Source organism: Phalangium opilio, unplaced genomic scaffold, assembly GCF_054372755.1.
Source record: "Phalangium opilio isolate 3A_F unplaced genomic scaffold, DU_Popi_V2 ptg000009l_1, whole genome shotgun sequence".
Classification (NCBI taxonomy): domain Eukaryota; kingdom Metazoa; phylum Arthropoda; class Arachnida; order Opiliones; family Phalangiidae; genus Phalangium; species Phalangium opilio.
In genome coordinates, this window is record NW_028324146.1 from 2,316,996 (window position 1) to 2,334,689 (window position 17,694).

The following is a 17,694-nucleotide window of genomic DNA, read 5'->3' on the forward strand; positions in this document are numbered from 1 at the left end:
ATGAGGGTCAGTTTTGCCATGGAAGCAACGAAACTAAATAATACCTTGGAGAAATTTAAAAGGGAGATGAACAATAAAATGAGTCAATTATTACCGTAAACGAAGATATAATTACTGTAATTCCAGTTGTAATATTAATTGATGTTAAATAAAGCCTTTGAGACGATATTAGAGAGTTTAAGCATCCCCTAAACGCGTACGTGTAGCTACCTTCCACAGTGCATTTGACCAATGCATTGTCAAAGGTGGCTACACGTACGCGTATAGGGGATGCTTAAACTCTCTAATGTTACTAATTACTTTTAGAAAAAAGGTTCGGCGTTGCCCGTTAAGACATTTGGTTAGTTCCGGCCGCCATTTTAATATACAGCACTATATTTAAAGCACACAACCATAGAGCCGGTATGGTAATTATTCGGTAATTAAGGGTGCTTACATTATTTCTAAGAATGGAAAGGTAATTAAGGGTGCTTACATTATTTCTAAGAATGGAAAGGTAATTAAGGGTGCTTACATTATTTCTAAGAATGGAAAGGTAATTAAGGGTGCTTACATTATTTCTAAGAATGGAAAGGTAATTAAGGGTGCTTACATTATTTCTGAGAATGGAAAATTTTCTTAGAGATTGCTTAAAACAATTGTAATGAACAGTAATATTTATTCAGAAAATGAAAACATTTTGTAGTACAATACATTTAGTAAATGTTTTTTCCTAGTTTGCCGCGAGTACCCTTAACTATAATCCATTTTATTATTCCAAGTGATTACTATGTTAATGTCGGATTAAATGGCTATTCCGTGCGCTGCCATAATCACAAGGATCACATTTGAAGGGGTTTTCACCACTGTGAATGAGTTGATGTCTTTTCAAAGCATGCTTCCACGTACTTGCATAGTCGCACTGATCACATTTGAAGGGTTTTTCACCACTGTGAGTGCGTTGATGAGTTATCAAATTATTCTTCCTCTTGCACGCATAGTCACACTGATCACATTTGAAGGGTTTTTCACCACTGTGAATGCGTTGATGTCTGATTAAAGTACACTTTTGGGCAGTAGCATAGTCGCACTGATCGCATTTGAAGGGTTTTTCACCACTGTGAATACGTTGATGGACGTTCAAATCGTTCTTCTGCTTGCACGCATAGTCACACTGATCACATTTGAAGGGTTTTTCACCACTGTGAATACGTTGATGGACGTTCAAATCGTTCTTCCGCGTACTTGCAAAGCCACACTGATCACATTTGAAGGGTTTTTCACCACTGTGAATAAGTTGATGTCTGATCAATTTATACTTCTGCGTGCCCGCATAATCACACTCTTCACATTTGAAGGGTTTTTCACCACTGTGAATAAGTTGATGTCTGATCAATTTATACTTCTGCGTGCCCGCATAATCACACTCTTCACATTTGAAGGGTTTTTCACCACTGTGAATAAATTGATGTCTGATCAAATGATACTTCCGCGTACTTACATAGTCACACTGATCACATTTGAAGCGTTTTTCTTTGGTATCCTTTCGAATGTCAAGTTCAAGATCCCTTTCATATTCAGGTGAATATTTGTATCGAGTTGAACATTTTTTCTTGGATTTTCCTACAGAAAAGAAATAAATTAAAACCTCAAATGATAGCATACAACTCGCATCACAAACATTGTACTGTTCAAGGGCAATTGATAAAACAGGTTATGCTCAGGCTTAAAAAGACACAAAGACAAAGAAAGCCAGTTCGTAAACAAAAATAATCCATGTCCGAGTCTCCAAAGACTTAACCTTACCATACCTAATACATACTTCGAGAACGTGGAAAAAAATAATAAAAAAAATTGTAAGGTATTAAAAATAGACTTGTAAAACAGATTCTATATTGATTTGTTTGATTTATATTCCACGTAAACCTATTAGGAGCACAAATCTATGACTGTTGAATATATTTGCAGTGATCAAGGAGGAGGAATGGAAGTTTTCCTCCTGTTTCGTTTAATTAAACTTAAAGAACCGTCAGGGTCTCTGTTTAGAGACAACGCTAGTCTGCATTATGCCTTTTGATGTTTAGCATGTGCGAATTTTAATTTCGATCAAGCCCGAGCCATTAAACCCCCTCTGCAGAGACAATTAAACATTAATGAGCTTTGCACATTACATTATCCAAAGAATAAATATTTAAACATAAATACATCAAATTTCTTCCACTTGGGATCTTTAAGAGGACATAGACTCCATATCGACATCTGATTGAAGGTAAGAGTAAGGGCTTAAAACATTGCTAAACCGCCCGCTCCTCCTTCCTCGCGTTTCATTGGGTACTCATCTATTGTGTATGTTGGTTGAATAATAGAACATATGTATTCAAGTTATACCAATATCATAAATTACTTTATTAGCTAAAATCCATTAAAGCATTACAATAGAACTAACTAGTTCCGCGTCATTTTTCCAGAGTGATCTCTATCGGCTCTATCTAGAGATCCCTGACACGCCCCTATCGGTCAACTCGTGAACTAAGTCTTATCAATTGTAGGTGTAATCTGTAGGCGTAATTACGTTGTTACAACATCATCCTTTGTTTACTCGTTCACTTAACGTAAAGATAACTTGTTTACCATCGGGTCTATAGCTACGTATATGCCACTTAGCTTCTAACATCAAATACATTAGGTGTGACGTCAGGGGTGAGTGTTTCTACATCTCCTCCCCTTTAATTCAATCAGAAGGGCCCAGAAAATGGCGAGTTGAAGATTTTTGAATTCCCGATGTCACTGATATCAATCCTGCAGTTTGGTCGAATTCGGAAATTAACTAATTGTGACTGTGTATGTCATAAAGAACAAACAAATATATATATATAACTTTGCGTAATACAGAATGTGAACTTTCCCATAATAAACGTATAGTAAAATATACGTGACAATATGAACAGCCATATTGTGCCATTAAACCTCTGTAGGTGCATGATAACACCTACAAAGTAGTGAAAAAACACAAGCAACGGTAAAGTTAAGCTCAGCGACAATTTTGCAGTCTCTCCTTTTTCTGCTGAAACAAACTAGCACAAGAAGTGATGACAACGATGAAGTTATTAAAGAAGCAAATTAAGATTCAAAGCAAAAACATTTTAATCAAATATTATGGTATAAACATCATTCTTCAATAGCGAAGATGTAATTACTGATATTCCATTTCTAATATTAAATATTGTTAATGAATAAATTCATGGTTATATTTAGGTCTGTGCGAGTACCCGGTACCCGAAAATTACCCGGTCGGGTATCGGGTCGGGTACCCGACCCGATACCCGAAAACTTAATTTCTTAATACCCGAAATTATTCGAATATTTAAATTTTCCCGCTCATTACCCGTGACAAGGCTTAGGACAATCGGCTATTGGTTTGGCAAAGTTTCTTGAACTTAGAAGAACTTAAGTTTGAGTAAACTTTTCCACAATGCTTAGTATTATTCATTATTTCAATCCTCGCTAATAGCTTAAAGGTGGAATTCATAAACGTCGGACGCAACGCAATTTAGTACAGGCAAAGGCAGGGCGTCGTGCGCAAAAGGCGGAAGTTTGCGCACGACGCCCTGCCTTTGCCTGTACTAAATTGCGTTGCGTCCGACGTTTATGAATTCCACCTTTAGCGTCTTATTTTTGTACTTTTCGCCATAATGGTATCCAAGTCTTTCATGACACTTATTTTTTTCACAAATAAAAGTATTTCATCCCGATAAGTACCCGATATGATTTTTTGCTACCCGAAAAGCACCCGACTAATGGTAGTTTAGCTAGGCCTAATTATTCGAGTACCCGTTAGAAATCCGGGTACCCGACCCGATACCCGATTGGAAGTTTTTTCAACTACCCGTACCCGACCCGAAACCCAAAAATCACTACCCGCACAGGCCTAGACTTATATTCAATAACACAAACATAGTGTCACTAAAAGTTTCCCGTTAAGACGTTAGGCTAGTTACATACCACAATTTTCTAATACCATATTGCCCGTCCGGTGACTATTCCGTAACGATAGGTTTTTACAATTTTTCAACGAACGAAAATCTTTTTCTTAGTGAGTATCTACTACAGTGGTAAAGAACAGTAATATGTGAAACGAAAATGAAAACACGTTGCGCAATTAACACATTCTGAATTGGTTCTTTCCAAGTTCTAAATTACTGAGTATGCTTAACTACAATCCATTTTATTAGTCCATGTGATTATAACGTCGATGTCTGATCAAACTAATCTTCCGCGTGCTGCCATAATCACACTGATCACATATGAAGGGTCTTTTCAACGCTATGAATGCGTTGATGTTTGATCAAATTATACTTCATTGTGCTGGCATAATCACACTGATCACATTTGAAGGGTTTTTCACCGCTATGAACGCGTTGATGTGTGATCAAAACATACTTCCGCTTACATGCATAATCACACTGATCACATTTGAAGGGTTTTTCACTACTGTGAAGTCGTTGATGTCTGATCAAATCAGTCTTCCGCGTACTTGCATAGTCACACTGATCACATTTGAAGGGTTTTTCACTACCGTGAATTCGTTGATGTCTGATCAAATTAATCTTCCACGCACTTGCATAGTCACATTGATCACATGTGAAGGGTTTTTCACTACTGTGAATTCGTTGATGTCTGATCAAATGATACTTCCGCGTACTTGCATAGTCACACTGATCACATTTGAAGCGTTTTTCTTTGGTATCCTTTCGAATGCCAAGTTCAAGATCCCTTGCGTATTCAGGTGAACATTTGTATCGAGTTGAACATTTTTTCTTGGATTTTCCTACAGAAAGGAAATAAATTAAAACCTCATATGATATCATACAACTCGCGTCACAAACATTTCAATGTTCAAAGGCAATTGAAATAACAGGATAGGCTTAAAAAGACACAAAGGCAAACGAAACAAGTTCAGAAACAATAATCGATGTCCGAGTCGAAACAGCGGTTTCTAAAGATTTGACCTTACCAAACCAAATATACTAGTTGGGAACGTGGAAGATTTTGGAATTCCTGGTTTTACTGATATTAACCCTGCAGCTTGGTCGAATTAGGAAATTAATTAATTGTGACTATGTATGTCATAAAGAACAAATAAACAACTATCTCAGATATGATTCAAATTTCAAACTTCATCCCACGTTAGAAATTAGCGTAAAACTGAATGCAAACTTTCCCATAATAAACGTATAACAAAATATACTTGACAATATGAACAGCCATATTCCGCCATTAAACCTCCATAGGTGCATGATAACGCCTACAAAGTAGTGAAAAAACACAAGCATGAATTCAACGGTAAAGTTAAGCTTAGCGACAATTTTGCAGTCTCTCCTGTTTCTGCTGAAACCAACTAGCACCAGAAGTGATGACGAAGTTAAAGTAAAGAAGCAAATTATGATTCAAAGCAAAACATATTAATCAATTATTATGGTAAAATTTTTATTCTTTAATAGCGAAGATATAATTACTTATATACCATTTGTTACATCAAATATTGTTAATTTAAGTAATTAAAGGGTTATATTCAATATTAAATACATTGTGATTGTTACGTTGATGTCTGATCAAAATATTCTTTTGCGTGCTGACATAATCACACTGATCACATTGAATGGTCTTTCGCCATGTATGCCTTCAGATGTTTAGCTCGTGTGAATGTTTAGCCCGATATGTACCTATGAAGGACTTATCACCGCTATGAATGTGTTGATGTGCAATCAAACTACTCTTCTGAGTGCTTCCAAAGTCACACTGATCACATTTGAAGGGTTTTTCGCCACTGTGAATGCGTTGATGACAGATCAAATGATTCTTCATTGTGCTGGCATAATCACACTGATCACATTTGAAGGGTTTTTCAGCACTGTCAATACGATTGTGAATGCGTTTGTGTATGATCAAATTACTCAGACGATTACTACCATAGTCGCACTGATCACATTTGAAGGGTTTTTCACCACTGTGAACTCGTTGATGTATTATTAAACTACTCTTGTGCGTGCTGGCATAATCACACTGATCACATTTGAAGGGTTTTTCACCACGGTGAATGCGCTGATGGACTTTCAAATGACAGTTCTGCGAGGTGGCATATTCACATTGATCACACTTGAAGGGTTTTTCACCGCTGTGAATGCGTCGATGTATGATCAAACTTTTTTTCATTGTGCTGGCATAGTCGCACTGATCACATTTGAAGGGTTTTTCACCGCTATGAATGCGTTGATGCGCGGTCAAAGTACACTTTCGGGCAGTAGCATAGTCACACTGATCACATTTGAAGGGTTTTTCACCACTGTGAATGCGCTGATGGACGTTCAAATCGTTCTTCCGCGTACTTGCAAAGTCACACTGATCACATACGAAGTGTTTTTCACCACTGTGAATTAGTTCATGTCTGATCAATGAACTCTTCTGCGTACTTGCAAAGTCACACTGATGACATTTGAACGGTTTTTCACCGCTATGAATGCGTTGATGTTTGATCAAATCGCATTTATGCTTGCATGTATAATCACACTGATCACATTTGAAGCGTTTTTCTTCGTTACCCTTTCTTACGCGACGTTGTAGGCCCCTTTTATATTCAGTTGAATATTTGAGCCCCGTTGTACGTTTCTTCTTCAATTTTTCTATAGAAAACATAGAAACCACAAACATCGTTTACAATTTAGTATCAAAAATACAATAACATTCAAGCGAACTTCATAAAAAGGGGTTATGCGTACGAAAACGCGGTGTTACAGAAAAAAAAAGGTGTGTTGAAACAGTGTTGATCCAAGGCGTTTGCTGATGAATAAACGAGCATATCAACCATAAGGGGATGAAGATTAACTTAAATGGCGAGAAGAAACCTTGGCTCAAGTAACTGCAATTCGTTAACACGTAACTCCAAATTAAGCATTTGGCCTGGCGTTACCCTTATGAACTGAATATAATTGTAGAGAAAGTGGAAAATTTTCGACTAGTCGGATATCATCTAATTTTAGGATATGATGGCCACTTCTCCGAGGAAGGTAGGCACTCAGCATAAGCGGTGTATGTGACAAAATCGTGATTTACATATTGCAACAATTGAGTCAGAAGAAAAGAAAACGTCTTGGATAGTTTGCAACGACTAGAAAATTATTTTTCCGAAAGGCTCTGGCTCTACCCAAATCTCAAGGATGTTTACCTTAAAGTAAAGAGCGGGTACAGTGGTTCCCCTACAAGGTGACTTTCCTTACGAACTCCAGTTTTGGCTTGGCGAAGGCAGGAGGCATATGTGGGCGGGATTTTACATTTTCAATAATAGATCGTTTCATATTTCATTATTAAAGTTTGCAAGTTCTCTCCCCGCTTGTTAAAAGGAGGTTTCCTACACGGTCTAAATAGGTTTCTCCTTTCCATTAAGGGGGAAGTCTAGCGATTTGAAGTACGCAGATAAGCCACTAGAGGCAGCACTTTACATTTTTGTTTGGCCTCTGAAAATCATCTCTTGAGAAGGGGGTTTGGGGGGAGGTGAACGGTAGACTGTCAAGTGCGAAATATATCATGCCTAAATAAACTTCATGGGGAAAGTCTAAGCTGCTAATGCAGGCAAAACTATTTCTATGGAACCAAAATGTCGAACCCTTCCTAGAAAAAGCAGGGAAGGTTAATCCCTAACAGGACAAAGAAAATGGGGGGGGGGGGTGTCTATGGTTTGGTATCTATCAAACCATATATGAATAGCTACCCTAAAATTCACCCACCCTTCCAGAAAGTATACACAAGGGAAAAGCTCTATATACACGAGAATAGCCTATACAAAAAAATCTTCCCCCATTCAATAGAAGGACGGTGTAGAGAAAGATAATATGACGGTAAAATTTGGGGAGCATGGGGTTATACAAGGGCGTGGACGAATGATTGACAGGAAGGCCTAGAACTCGCCCAGTGTCGAGATAAGGTTTATATCAAAAGCCAACTCATACATAGTGGTGCCATCTTTAGAAAACCTGAAAAGCTGGCTTCGGATTACAAATTTCGAATTTAATTTAAATCTATTTTAGCTAGAGTCACCAAAGCAAGTCATTCGCTACAAAGCCTCGGTACGGACCGCTGACAATTGGAATTTTGCAATTCGAGTGTTTAGAACTGGAGATTTCAGTTCAGGGAGTTCTCTACTTTAAATTAAAATTAACGAATAGTAATATAGTTAAAAAATTCTCAAAACTATATGAATCGCTACAATAGACATTAAATTTTTTTTTAAAAACAAACCGCGATGTTCTATCTTACTTAGTTGTCTTGTATTTAGTACAAGAAAATTTGCCTTTATTTCTTCAAAACGCTAGACTTCCCCCTTAAAACTTGCAGAGGTTAACGGTAATAGTTAGTGTAGGGCGCTGTCGGTTAGCTGTAGCATAGGGGCTAGCCACCACCCCTCTATGCATTGTAAAGGGACCCACCTGTAAACAAGCAACAGGCTAGTGTGGAAATCCCTTCATAGACAAAGCTTAGATTATTATTATTATTATCATAAGCATTATTATCAGTAAGACCAAAAGCGTTAAGGCTTCACACACAAAGTATGCATCTTGGGCCATAGGTGAGCTACACGATATAGTCGAAACGCCTCGTATAGAACCTCCAAGCACGCGAAGGACAATTATTCGGTGACGCGAATCCTTCGACACTACCTCAAGAACCGATTAACCACTTCGAGAACTGCTATAAAGATTCGAGAACTGCTATAAAGACGGAGTAGGTTCTCTTAAATATTCTTTAGATGAAATTATTCACAGTTTCAAAGACCATTGGGAGTAAAGTACTAAGGTGTTATCAATCTGAGCAACGTTTGCTTGGGCTCCTTAAGTCATCAAGGACGGCCGGGTACTTGTATTTTTAGAAGGGAATTTTTCTCGTCCGGTGGCCAAGGAGCTCAGGCTCAACCGCTGAATTTAGGTAATCAAGTTTTGAGCTTAATATTATTCGCAGGGACAATTTTCCGTTTAAATTTAAAAAAAATCTTATAAAGTTCAAAACGTATTAATTTAGAAACTTAAAGCAAAGCGCGGGTCCAGCGGGTACCCTACAAGGCGACTTTCCTCCTGTACTCCCGTTTTGGCTTGGCAAAGGCTAGTGGGCGGGATTTATATGGGCACTTATAAATCCCGCCCACAAATGCCTTCTGCCTTCGCCAAGCCAAAACTGGAGTTCTTAAGGAAAGTCAACTTGTAGGGGATGCCAGGGGCGTGCCAACCACGGGGGCAGCGGGGGCAAAGGCCCCCGCTCTAATTTTCTAGCGGGGGCATCGCCCCCGCTCTGGTGACTGAGTCTAAATAGTAAACAATTTCATTGAAAGTGAAATTTTCATTATCCAGTGTACTCTTGTTGTGAGAGGAAGTCAGTTTTTGGAAGTGATTAAGAAAATACAGGTCTTAATCATTAACATGTTCGTAATATTTATAAATAAATTATTTGAAGTTCTTCAATTTTTACTCCGTGTAGTTATGTAATAACCAATGGAGTTTGCGCTGATGCCCAGTTATTTAGTGTGATGCATGCGAATAGACATTGCACGTGATTCCATAAATATTGCAATCCTAAAGGGGATTGGTAAAAGTGACAGCTTTGATAGTTCAAAAATCGTCGCTCGAGGACGGTTTGAAGTTCAATATAAAGCTCAGGTTGTCGTATCTTTGTAGAAATGTAGAATCATTTTTAAACTAGTCCTGGAAATGAAGAATTTCGAATTGTTTGACAGTCTCGAGAATGTGTCGTTCCTGACTTCCACCATTTTTTCTTTACACATTCATGTATACATATAGCAACCACAGTTTTCTATACAGTATAGTGTTGCAATTCTTTCGCATAAACCGTGGCTAATCATAGAGCTGATTAACTGCCAGCTCCAAGAGAGAAAGGGTGTAACCGTGTAGCCGATAGCGCTTCAAATTATTGTAGCTATCAACTTTGGGAAAGAATAGGTAGGCTAAAGCAGAAGTCCATTAAATTAGCCTAGGCTAATTTAATGGACATATTTTCTTTGCGTTTTTACTATTTTCTACGATTTACGAAAAGAGAGAAATGTATGCTCCTCAAGAAATGGCACCTTATAGAATCGTGGCCACTGTATCCCACGAGTATTGAATTGGTCAGGCATTAAATCTCACGTTAGCCTTAGATATTTGATGAGTGCTGAACTACATTGAAGTACTGCAAAATAATTTTTGCTCTTGTATGAGTTTGGAAAGAGGTTAAGGTGGCTCAAAGTTGTTTACACAAGTGCAAAATGTTTTACACAACTTTCTCTACCAGTGTAGGATTTTGCCCCCGCTCCAGTAAAAAGGTTGGCACGCCCCTGCCAGGGGATCCACTGGACCCGCGCTTTGCTTTAAGCTTTAAAATGCTCAGGATTGAGGATGAGGTTGAAAAATCGCAGGGAAGACAGAAGAAATGAGGGTTAGAAAGTACGGGGTTAAAAAACCTGTTAGGGGAACTACCACTAGAAAATTTCGAAACATCCTCTGTTTTTGTTGAGGTTTCTACTATAAGTGGGTCACGATTTTTGACTTTTATGTTCCAATCCCGAAAATCATTGCTGACCCTAAGCGTAAAATGACTTACCAATTTCCGAACTGGCAGAAGTTGTATTACTTTCGGAACTACTTGACGAGCTACTTTCGGATGTATCAGAGCTGGACACTGAAGTATTATCTTCAACTTCAATCGGTACTCTTGGTAAATCGCTCGGCAAGCACAGTTTCATAGTTTGACTTAGTCTATTATCAGATTCCTTTGAATCGGTCAAGGTGATTCTGGACTGGTTATCATCAAGATTCTTCTCTAGATCTTCTTCTAGAGAATTGCTTTCCTTATTTGCGTCAAGCGACGACAATTCCCCATGTTTTTCAAGACACAATTTCTTGGATAGAGTTGCTATACTGTCATTACCTCTCTTTGTCGAAGAAATTCGAGATTTAGGATAAGAATTGATAATTTTAAGATTGTTTTCGAGAGGCGAATCTGTCGTTGGGACATGAGACATTTCCAACTGTGTTTCGCCCTCAAGGTCAAGTAAAGGAACACAATCACTGTATTTTAGTTCAGGAATACATAGTTTCATAAGACCCGCATTTTTTGAGGTAGTTTTAGTTTGGGACGTGTTTCCTTTGCCAACCTCCGCATCACATTCAGGTGATTCTTCAGTCAGCGTGCCTTGAATATTGGCACCTTCAGCTTTTACCAAGGAATCTTAATGATCAAAACGAAAAAATAAACCAAATAGTTTTATTGAACTGGAACTACATCAGGTTGCGTGTCAGAATTACAATAATGTGACACCAAGAAGTTATATCTAGTATCTCAGAGAGAAGGTATAAATTCGCCAGATTTCCAGCTTTATCTCCAGTCCAAACGTAGGTCCGGAGTCAATCCCCGCCTCTAAATTACAACCAGCATCTCATTGGTTCTTGAAAACTCACGTCAGAGCGACGACGCGAGTGACGAAAATTACAGTCATATTTTCCGACTGAGGAGAGGCGAAATAGCCCGGTGCCTTCTTTTACGTCCCCCCTTGTATTTTGAAAGGGGGACTGGGACTATGGCGCCCGGCGAATACAAAGGCATCTTATACCTTCTCTCTGAGATACTGATATAACTTCTTGGTGACACCATACCTATGCCAGATTGCTCGAGGTTGGTGGCTTCCACTTCAAGTAGACTTTGGTAAATGTTGTTGGTAATTCCAGATGGTATACTTCGCGAACTATCCAAATATAGCAACAGTAATAATTAAAAGATTAATACATTTTATCAGAAGGGGATAATAGAAAAAGGATGACACTCTGTAACCTCTCAATACTTTAGTTATATGTAACATGATTCTTCCCAGGCTCACCCTTCTTGAACGTTTGCTTTCCTGCTCAGCAAACTTCAGATGGGCATCACAAGTTCACAACGTGGGGTGAATTCTAGAACTGTTTGGTACTAAATCCTCAGCAATCAAACTGGAATAAACCTTGATTGTCTTGACTTGGGACAACAATCCCCGAGCGCATGCCCATTGGCAAATAGTTAAGCGCAAATAGAGTAATGATGCGGGAACTATTTATCGCGAATGTGCATGATTCGGTTTAGTAACCTTGCTCCAAATGTAAAATGATGTTGGAAAGAATCGTGTTACAATTACCCCGTTTTGTGGTACACTCAGTGGCGTCGCTAGGCCTTTTTGGGGGGGGGCTATAGCCCCCCAAATTCCAAACTTAGCCCCCCCAAAATAAGCCGTAAATCCTGCCAAAAAATTGCTGTTAGCAACCTAATATTCTGTAACAATATATAAAAAAATTATAATGATAGATTCGATGAATTTCAATATCAAGCAATACAATTTTGAAGAAAAGAACAGATGGAGACAAGTAAAATATTTCATATTCTTTCGAAGTTAGTCCCAATAGTGTGGACTAAAAGCTGACCAAAACTAAAAATAAACTTAAGACGAGTGAAAATCCTTCATAATCGGTTCCGTAGTCGCTATCAATAAAAGGTTGTACATCTTTAAAATACGAATAATTTCACGTTGACACAAATTTACGGATAGTTTTAAAGGTCTACACATTTTCCAAAGAACCCATTATGCGATTTTTTTTTATTAATTTCTTATAATAACTAGTTTGCCCTGATTTAGCCCCCTCCCCCAAATTTCAAACCCTAGCGACGCTACTGCACTTCTCTCGAAGAATTACAAACTTCCGATTTTATTCACGATTATCGTGGCAAGGCTTAACGAATCAAGTTTTATGGACGCGAATTAGTCAGTCAAATAAAAAATTACACTTGAGCTTAAACTTAACCATAGCCGAGACTTGGCTATGGTTTAGTTTAAACAAATGACACAAGATGCTCCCATAGCCGAGAGATGGAGATGATGGCCTGCTAAGCCTAGCGAAGGCTAGTTTTAGTTCTCATTGGTTTTTTGCTTTAAATACCTTTGTATTTGTTCTTCTGTTTGTTGATTTATCAGAAGAGGATGAGATAATTCCTGTTCATTCAGTCCTAAATCCTTTTCTACAGGTTCTAATTTCATACATTGATGAATTCCACTTTCCTCCTATGTTATAAAAATTGAACTAACACTTTTAACCTGATTCTCTTTCACATCGACTATGAAAATGAAAAATGTTACAAACCATCAGATCTTTGATTTTACTTTCCAAATCATTAATGACCCCATTGAGCCTTTCAATTTCATCCAGTTTCTTATTTATCGTAAACAAAATTGTCATCCTCACTTCTTTCATGTTTGATATTAAACCATTACACTGAAAAAAAAATAGGCTGCATTACAAAATAGGACTTCCTTATACGCAGAATGTCTTTTAAAAGGGCGGCTCCGTTGATGCCCCTGAAAGATGTCTTTTCTGCTACACCTTGGCTAAGCTTGGCAAAGGCTAGTTAAGCCAAAGGCAGGAACCAATGGGAACTAATGCATTAGGTCTGATTGGTTCCTGCCTTTGGCAAGGTAAAATTCATGTCCAGTAGATTAGCCAGCATGCTAGGGGTGATCATGGAGCCGCCTGTTACTTTAAAGTGTCCAGAAAGAAAACAGAGAAACCAATGACGTGAACAAAGGGGGGATCAGAAGGGCGGTTTTTTTGTCAAGGGCGCCACCAGAGGCTTGCGGGCGCAATAGCTTTGCAATAACTATAAGCAAGGCTGCAGTTTGTGTGTGTAGGCATAGAGCTCCCTCAAGGCTCTTGTGGTGCCTTTTAATAACGCTATAAATGGTCGAGGGATGTGTTTTCATAAGCCTATCACCATAGGCTTATGGTGTTTCTAATCACCCACCAATAGAGTTATATTTGCTGAGGGGGGTGAGACGTCATTGGTTTTTCAGCCAATGAAATTAACAAGCCAACAGATGGAGTCACCTTCTGGTGGCTATAGAGCTCATGTTAAATTCTGCCACCAAAATGGCGAATGGGCGGAGTTTAATGTCACCCTCCCCGTAACCGATATAACTCTATACGGTTTTTCTGTCGCGATTTATACTTTAAAGCAAATGTCAGCTCCTGTGGTGCCCCTAATACACTGATTAACCTTCTACACACCAATTTTATGTAGCCCTAAAGGCAGGAACCAATCAGAAATCGCACTCAAGGGCGGAGCTAGACCTAGCCTTTGATAAGCTTATTGGGTCAGTCAACTCCACCCCTCGACTATGGGAGCATCTAGTGCCGTTTTTTTATACTAAACCACAGTCACAGCTGAGACTTGCTTTAAAGGGATACTAGATTGTATGGCTCATGCTGTATTGGCCAGCTTTGAAACTCACCTTGGCTTTTAATTGCTTTATTTGATCATCTTTGCTTAAGTGATCACAGTTACAATCATCCTCCTCCATTTCCTATAAACAAAGTCCGGTTTTTTGAAATTTAAAATTTCTGTGTAAACCACGGAATAGTCCTCCAATAATTTCTCAAGTACCTCTTTAAGCGCCACCCTTTGAAGACTTATTAAACTTATTTCGGAAATGTCTTACTCTAAAGACATAACTTTTCAAACTAGAGCTATTTTATCAAAAACAAACATCAACAAATCCTTTACGAAAATCATTCCCCAGTGTTGCCAAATAAATTGAGACAGAAGAAGATAGAAAGGCTATAAGTTACAGAATAATAATTTAATACGAAAATTCAAAACCCCTTCAGGTTGGGGCCAATTTCGGTTTAAATTGTGTAGCAGTCATGGTAGCAGACGACAGTATAAGTAAGGGCGGCATAGCAGCATTCCCTAATTTCCCTTTTGAAATTTTAAATAAAGTGCTTCAAAGGGAGAATTATTCAATTCTAAATCTGAACTTCTCAAGGCGAATGAGCGCTATCAAGGAGGAATAAAAATTGCAGGCCTTGATTCTGCAGAAACGGTCTTTAACTGATGAGTAGCAAATACTTCTCCCATCTTCATTGCTCCATGGGAGCTCAATGAGTTAACTTGGAGGAGATGGTGGGCTGGAGTAAAATGTTGGTGGGACATGTGCGCAGGGCCGGAAATAAGCACAGGACACTGGACATTGTCCAATAAAATTTTAAAATGTCCCATATTTTTATTAAAAACTAAGGGGGTCACAGGACGGTTGACCAGTAAATTTTTCCGGATTTTTTATAGCTTGACTATGAAGGCGCCACACAATTTTTTCGCACTGCAGTGGACAATGTCCTATAAATTTTCCTGTCAAAGGGGGCATCACTGGACACATGTCCTATTAGAAATTTTTCTTATTTCCGGCCCTGCATGTGCGGCAATGAAAGTCTCCCAGAGCAGGCTAGGAAATAAGACAGGTTTACAGGTCAAAAACCAGTTTATTAATAGCTTGGACCACTTTTTTTATTCAAAACGTGAGGGTCACTGGTCCCAATGACTAGTTTATTAATTCCTATTTTTATTAAAAATTGATATGGGGACCTCTTTAATTATTTTCATTTTAACATAAATTTCGACTCCATGAGTCCAGTTGTGTATACAACCCTAGGCCGAGAGAGATTTTTTTAGAAGAGAGAACGACCACAAGTCCTGGGACCAGTAGAAAAATAAATGGGGGAAGGGTCACTGGTCCCGGGACCAGTTTCATATTTAAGACATCAGGGGTCACTGGTCCGGAGGACTAGTTCAGAAATAAACCTTATTTCCAAGCCTGTCCCAGAGTACCTTGCACACGCCACTACCCTTCCATAGTTGATTATTAAGTTCTGCCGCGTAGCACCATTGTATTTGTATGAGAGTAGCTTCTATTTTTAAAACATAATGGTCATCTTTGACGTTTTCGTACTGTATTACCCTACCGAAACAGCGAGGATGCTCGCAGAACGTAGTTGCCATAGATGTGTTTATAGAGGCTACTTTATAGGTAAAGAGATGAGGTCTCCATCATACTCTCTCCTCCAAGTAGGAAAGTCATAGCCCACTCGATCATACGCCCACGGACGATTCCATTGATTCGAATGACCTGAAATTTCATTGAGACATGTGTTCCAATACATTCTATTTTGCCATAGCAGGGATAGATTTAATTTCAGAAGTAGGAATGGAGAATAGAGTAATGTGGGCGTGCGTCAAAGTCCCGGACCCCCTTCCCCAGGACGCCCGGAAATGTTTCGGCCAAAAATCGACTCTGACGAACCACGCTAGGAATCATAAGGAGGAAAGACACTTCTACTCAATTACTCTAGTTGTCCAGTCTAGTAACCTTATTAGCCCGAGCTATAAAATAATAATTTTTACATTTTGGACCTGAAAGGGAAAAACAAATAAATAGTTCAAAATATGTTTTTTTTTTGTTTTTTTTTAAATCAAAAATATCATAGGGATGCTTCTATAGTGAAACAAAAATGTGTCGCAACTTCAGTGTTTGTTTCCATATATATGTATATGGGACCGTCCATAAACTTTGTCACGCAAACTAGGCATTTTCTGACCCCCCCCGTCCCCTTAGATCACGCCTCGTCACGTTTTCTCAGGCCCCTCCTCTAAAAACCACGTCACATTTCTTTACGCCCCTAATGCATTATGATTTGTGACATTTGTCTTAATTTTTTTAATTTAATTGGATTAATTTAAAAAAGAACATTTCTTCAAACTTACAAACCTCCTCCCCCATAGAAGTGTGACGATGGACGGTCCCTGTCTCAATTCTTTCCTGAATTTGACCAAACTGCATGCAACAATGGGAATTTTTTTAAGAGGTTTGGTGAGTTCCTCGTGGTTTTGCCAGGAAGCCCCATCATTAAAGGTATTACTTAATGATGATTAAACTTAAACTACGTTTTGATGACATTGTTGACGGGGACGGCGAATAATAAGTAATTCCTTTTTACCTCTGTCGCTATGACCCGCCTCTTCATTCATACCCCTCCGTCTCGGGGAAGGGGGTCCGGGACTTTGACGTGCGCCCAGATTACTCTGTTCTCCATTCCTGCTTCCAAAATTAACTCTATACCTGGCAATATTTAAGCCAATAAATGAAGACAGCGAATTAATTAGTTAAATAAACCAATTTTTAAAAAGTTCACTCGTTTACGCAGGGAAAAATTGATCCAATTTCAACGAGGCAGGATAGGACAAAATATATTGGAATTATAACTTTATTGACATTGAAATTGATGTAATTAAAATATTTTAAACTTGGTGAAACATTTTGGCAATATTTGAAGTATTATTTTTTTAGTTTATTAGATAATCAAGTTCTTAATTTATAAACCAAGCTTCATAAAGAGCTAAAACACAAAAGGCATATAAAAACCACTATCCCTTTCCCTAGCTAACTACAGATAGATATTGAAAACATTGAAAAAGCCAGGTAGCTTAACTTTCATCAAATAAAATGACTCCTCTCTCTTACAAACAATTGGACCATGGGAAGAATTCAAAAATCCACTGTGCATGCACTCATATTTATAGACAAAGGCGGTATAAACAACCAATTTTGACTCTTTTTCAAATAGAATTATAATTAAACATCAGTTAATTTATAATATATTAAAGGCTCTAATTTGTGTTCGAAGAATTCCAGTTTGTAAAGTGAATATTATCTGTTGATGGATTCAGCGGACTTATCTATTATTGACTGTTTACAGTAACAATTCTGCAAACATGAATGTTTGACAAAGAAAGTTCCAAACGACAGATGTCTGATAACAATGCAAA

The 17,694-nt window shown here is 38.3% G+C and overlaps 1 protein-coding gene and 1 long non-coding RNA gene across 4 annotated transcripts; one reads left to right on the forward strand and one right to left on the reverse strand.

Moving 5' to 3' along the window:
* Positions 1-330: 330 nt before the first annotated feature.
* On the reverse strand, positions 331-15,714 carry LOC149713122 (uncharacterized). Of its 2 annotated transcripts, none has more exons than XM_089845622.1 (7): positions 14,479-15,714; positions 14,327-14,398; positions 13,182-13,313; positions 12,981-13,102; positions 11,673-11,761; positions 10,621-11,247; positions 331-1,602 (listed from the first exon to the last, which is right to left on the reverse strand). In XM_089845622.1, the coding sequence occupies exons 2-7, from the start codon at positions 14,393-14,395 to the stop codon at positions 773-775; spliced, it is 1,869 nt and encodes a 622-aa protein (XP_089701748.1). In that variant the 5' UTR covers positions 14,396-14,398; positions 14,479-15,714; the 3' UTR covers positions 331-772. The 2 variants fall into 2 exon arrangements, with proteins under 2 accessions (XP_089701748.1, XP_089701739.1); XM_089845613.1 differs by lacking the exon at positions 331-1,602 and adding an exon at positions 5,450-6,659.
* LOC149713123 (uncharacterized) lies at positions 9,245-10,358 on the forward strand. Of its 2 annotated transcripts, XR_016369020.1 has the most exons (4): positions 9,245-9,445; positions 9,822-9,980; positions 10,075-10,249; positions 10,317-10,358. It is a non-coding gene; the product is annotated as an uncharacterized LOC149713123 (long non-coding RNA). The 2 variants fall into 2 exon arrangements; XR_016369019.1 differs by having other exon boundaries at positions 10,075-10,352.
* Positions 15,715-17,694: the final 1,980 nt, after the last annotated feature.

Coding starts and splice junctions, on each gene's coding strand:
- LOC149713122 (XM_089845613.1), bottom strand. CDS start 14,395: ATGGAGGAGGATGATTGTAACTGTGATCACTTAAGCAAAGATGATCAA. Junction 13,103..13,181: donor GTAAAATCAAAGATCTGATG/GTTTGTAACATT, acceptor TTTATAACATAG/GAGGAAAGTGGAATTCATCA. Junction 11,762..12,980: donor ACAGAAGAACAAATACAAAG/GTATTTAAAGCA, acceptor ATATTTGGATAG/TTCGCGAAGTATACCATCTG.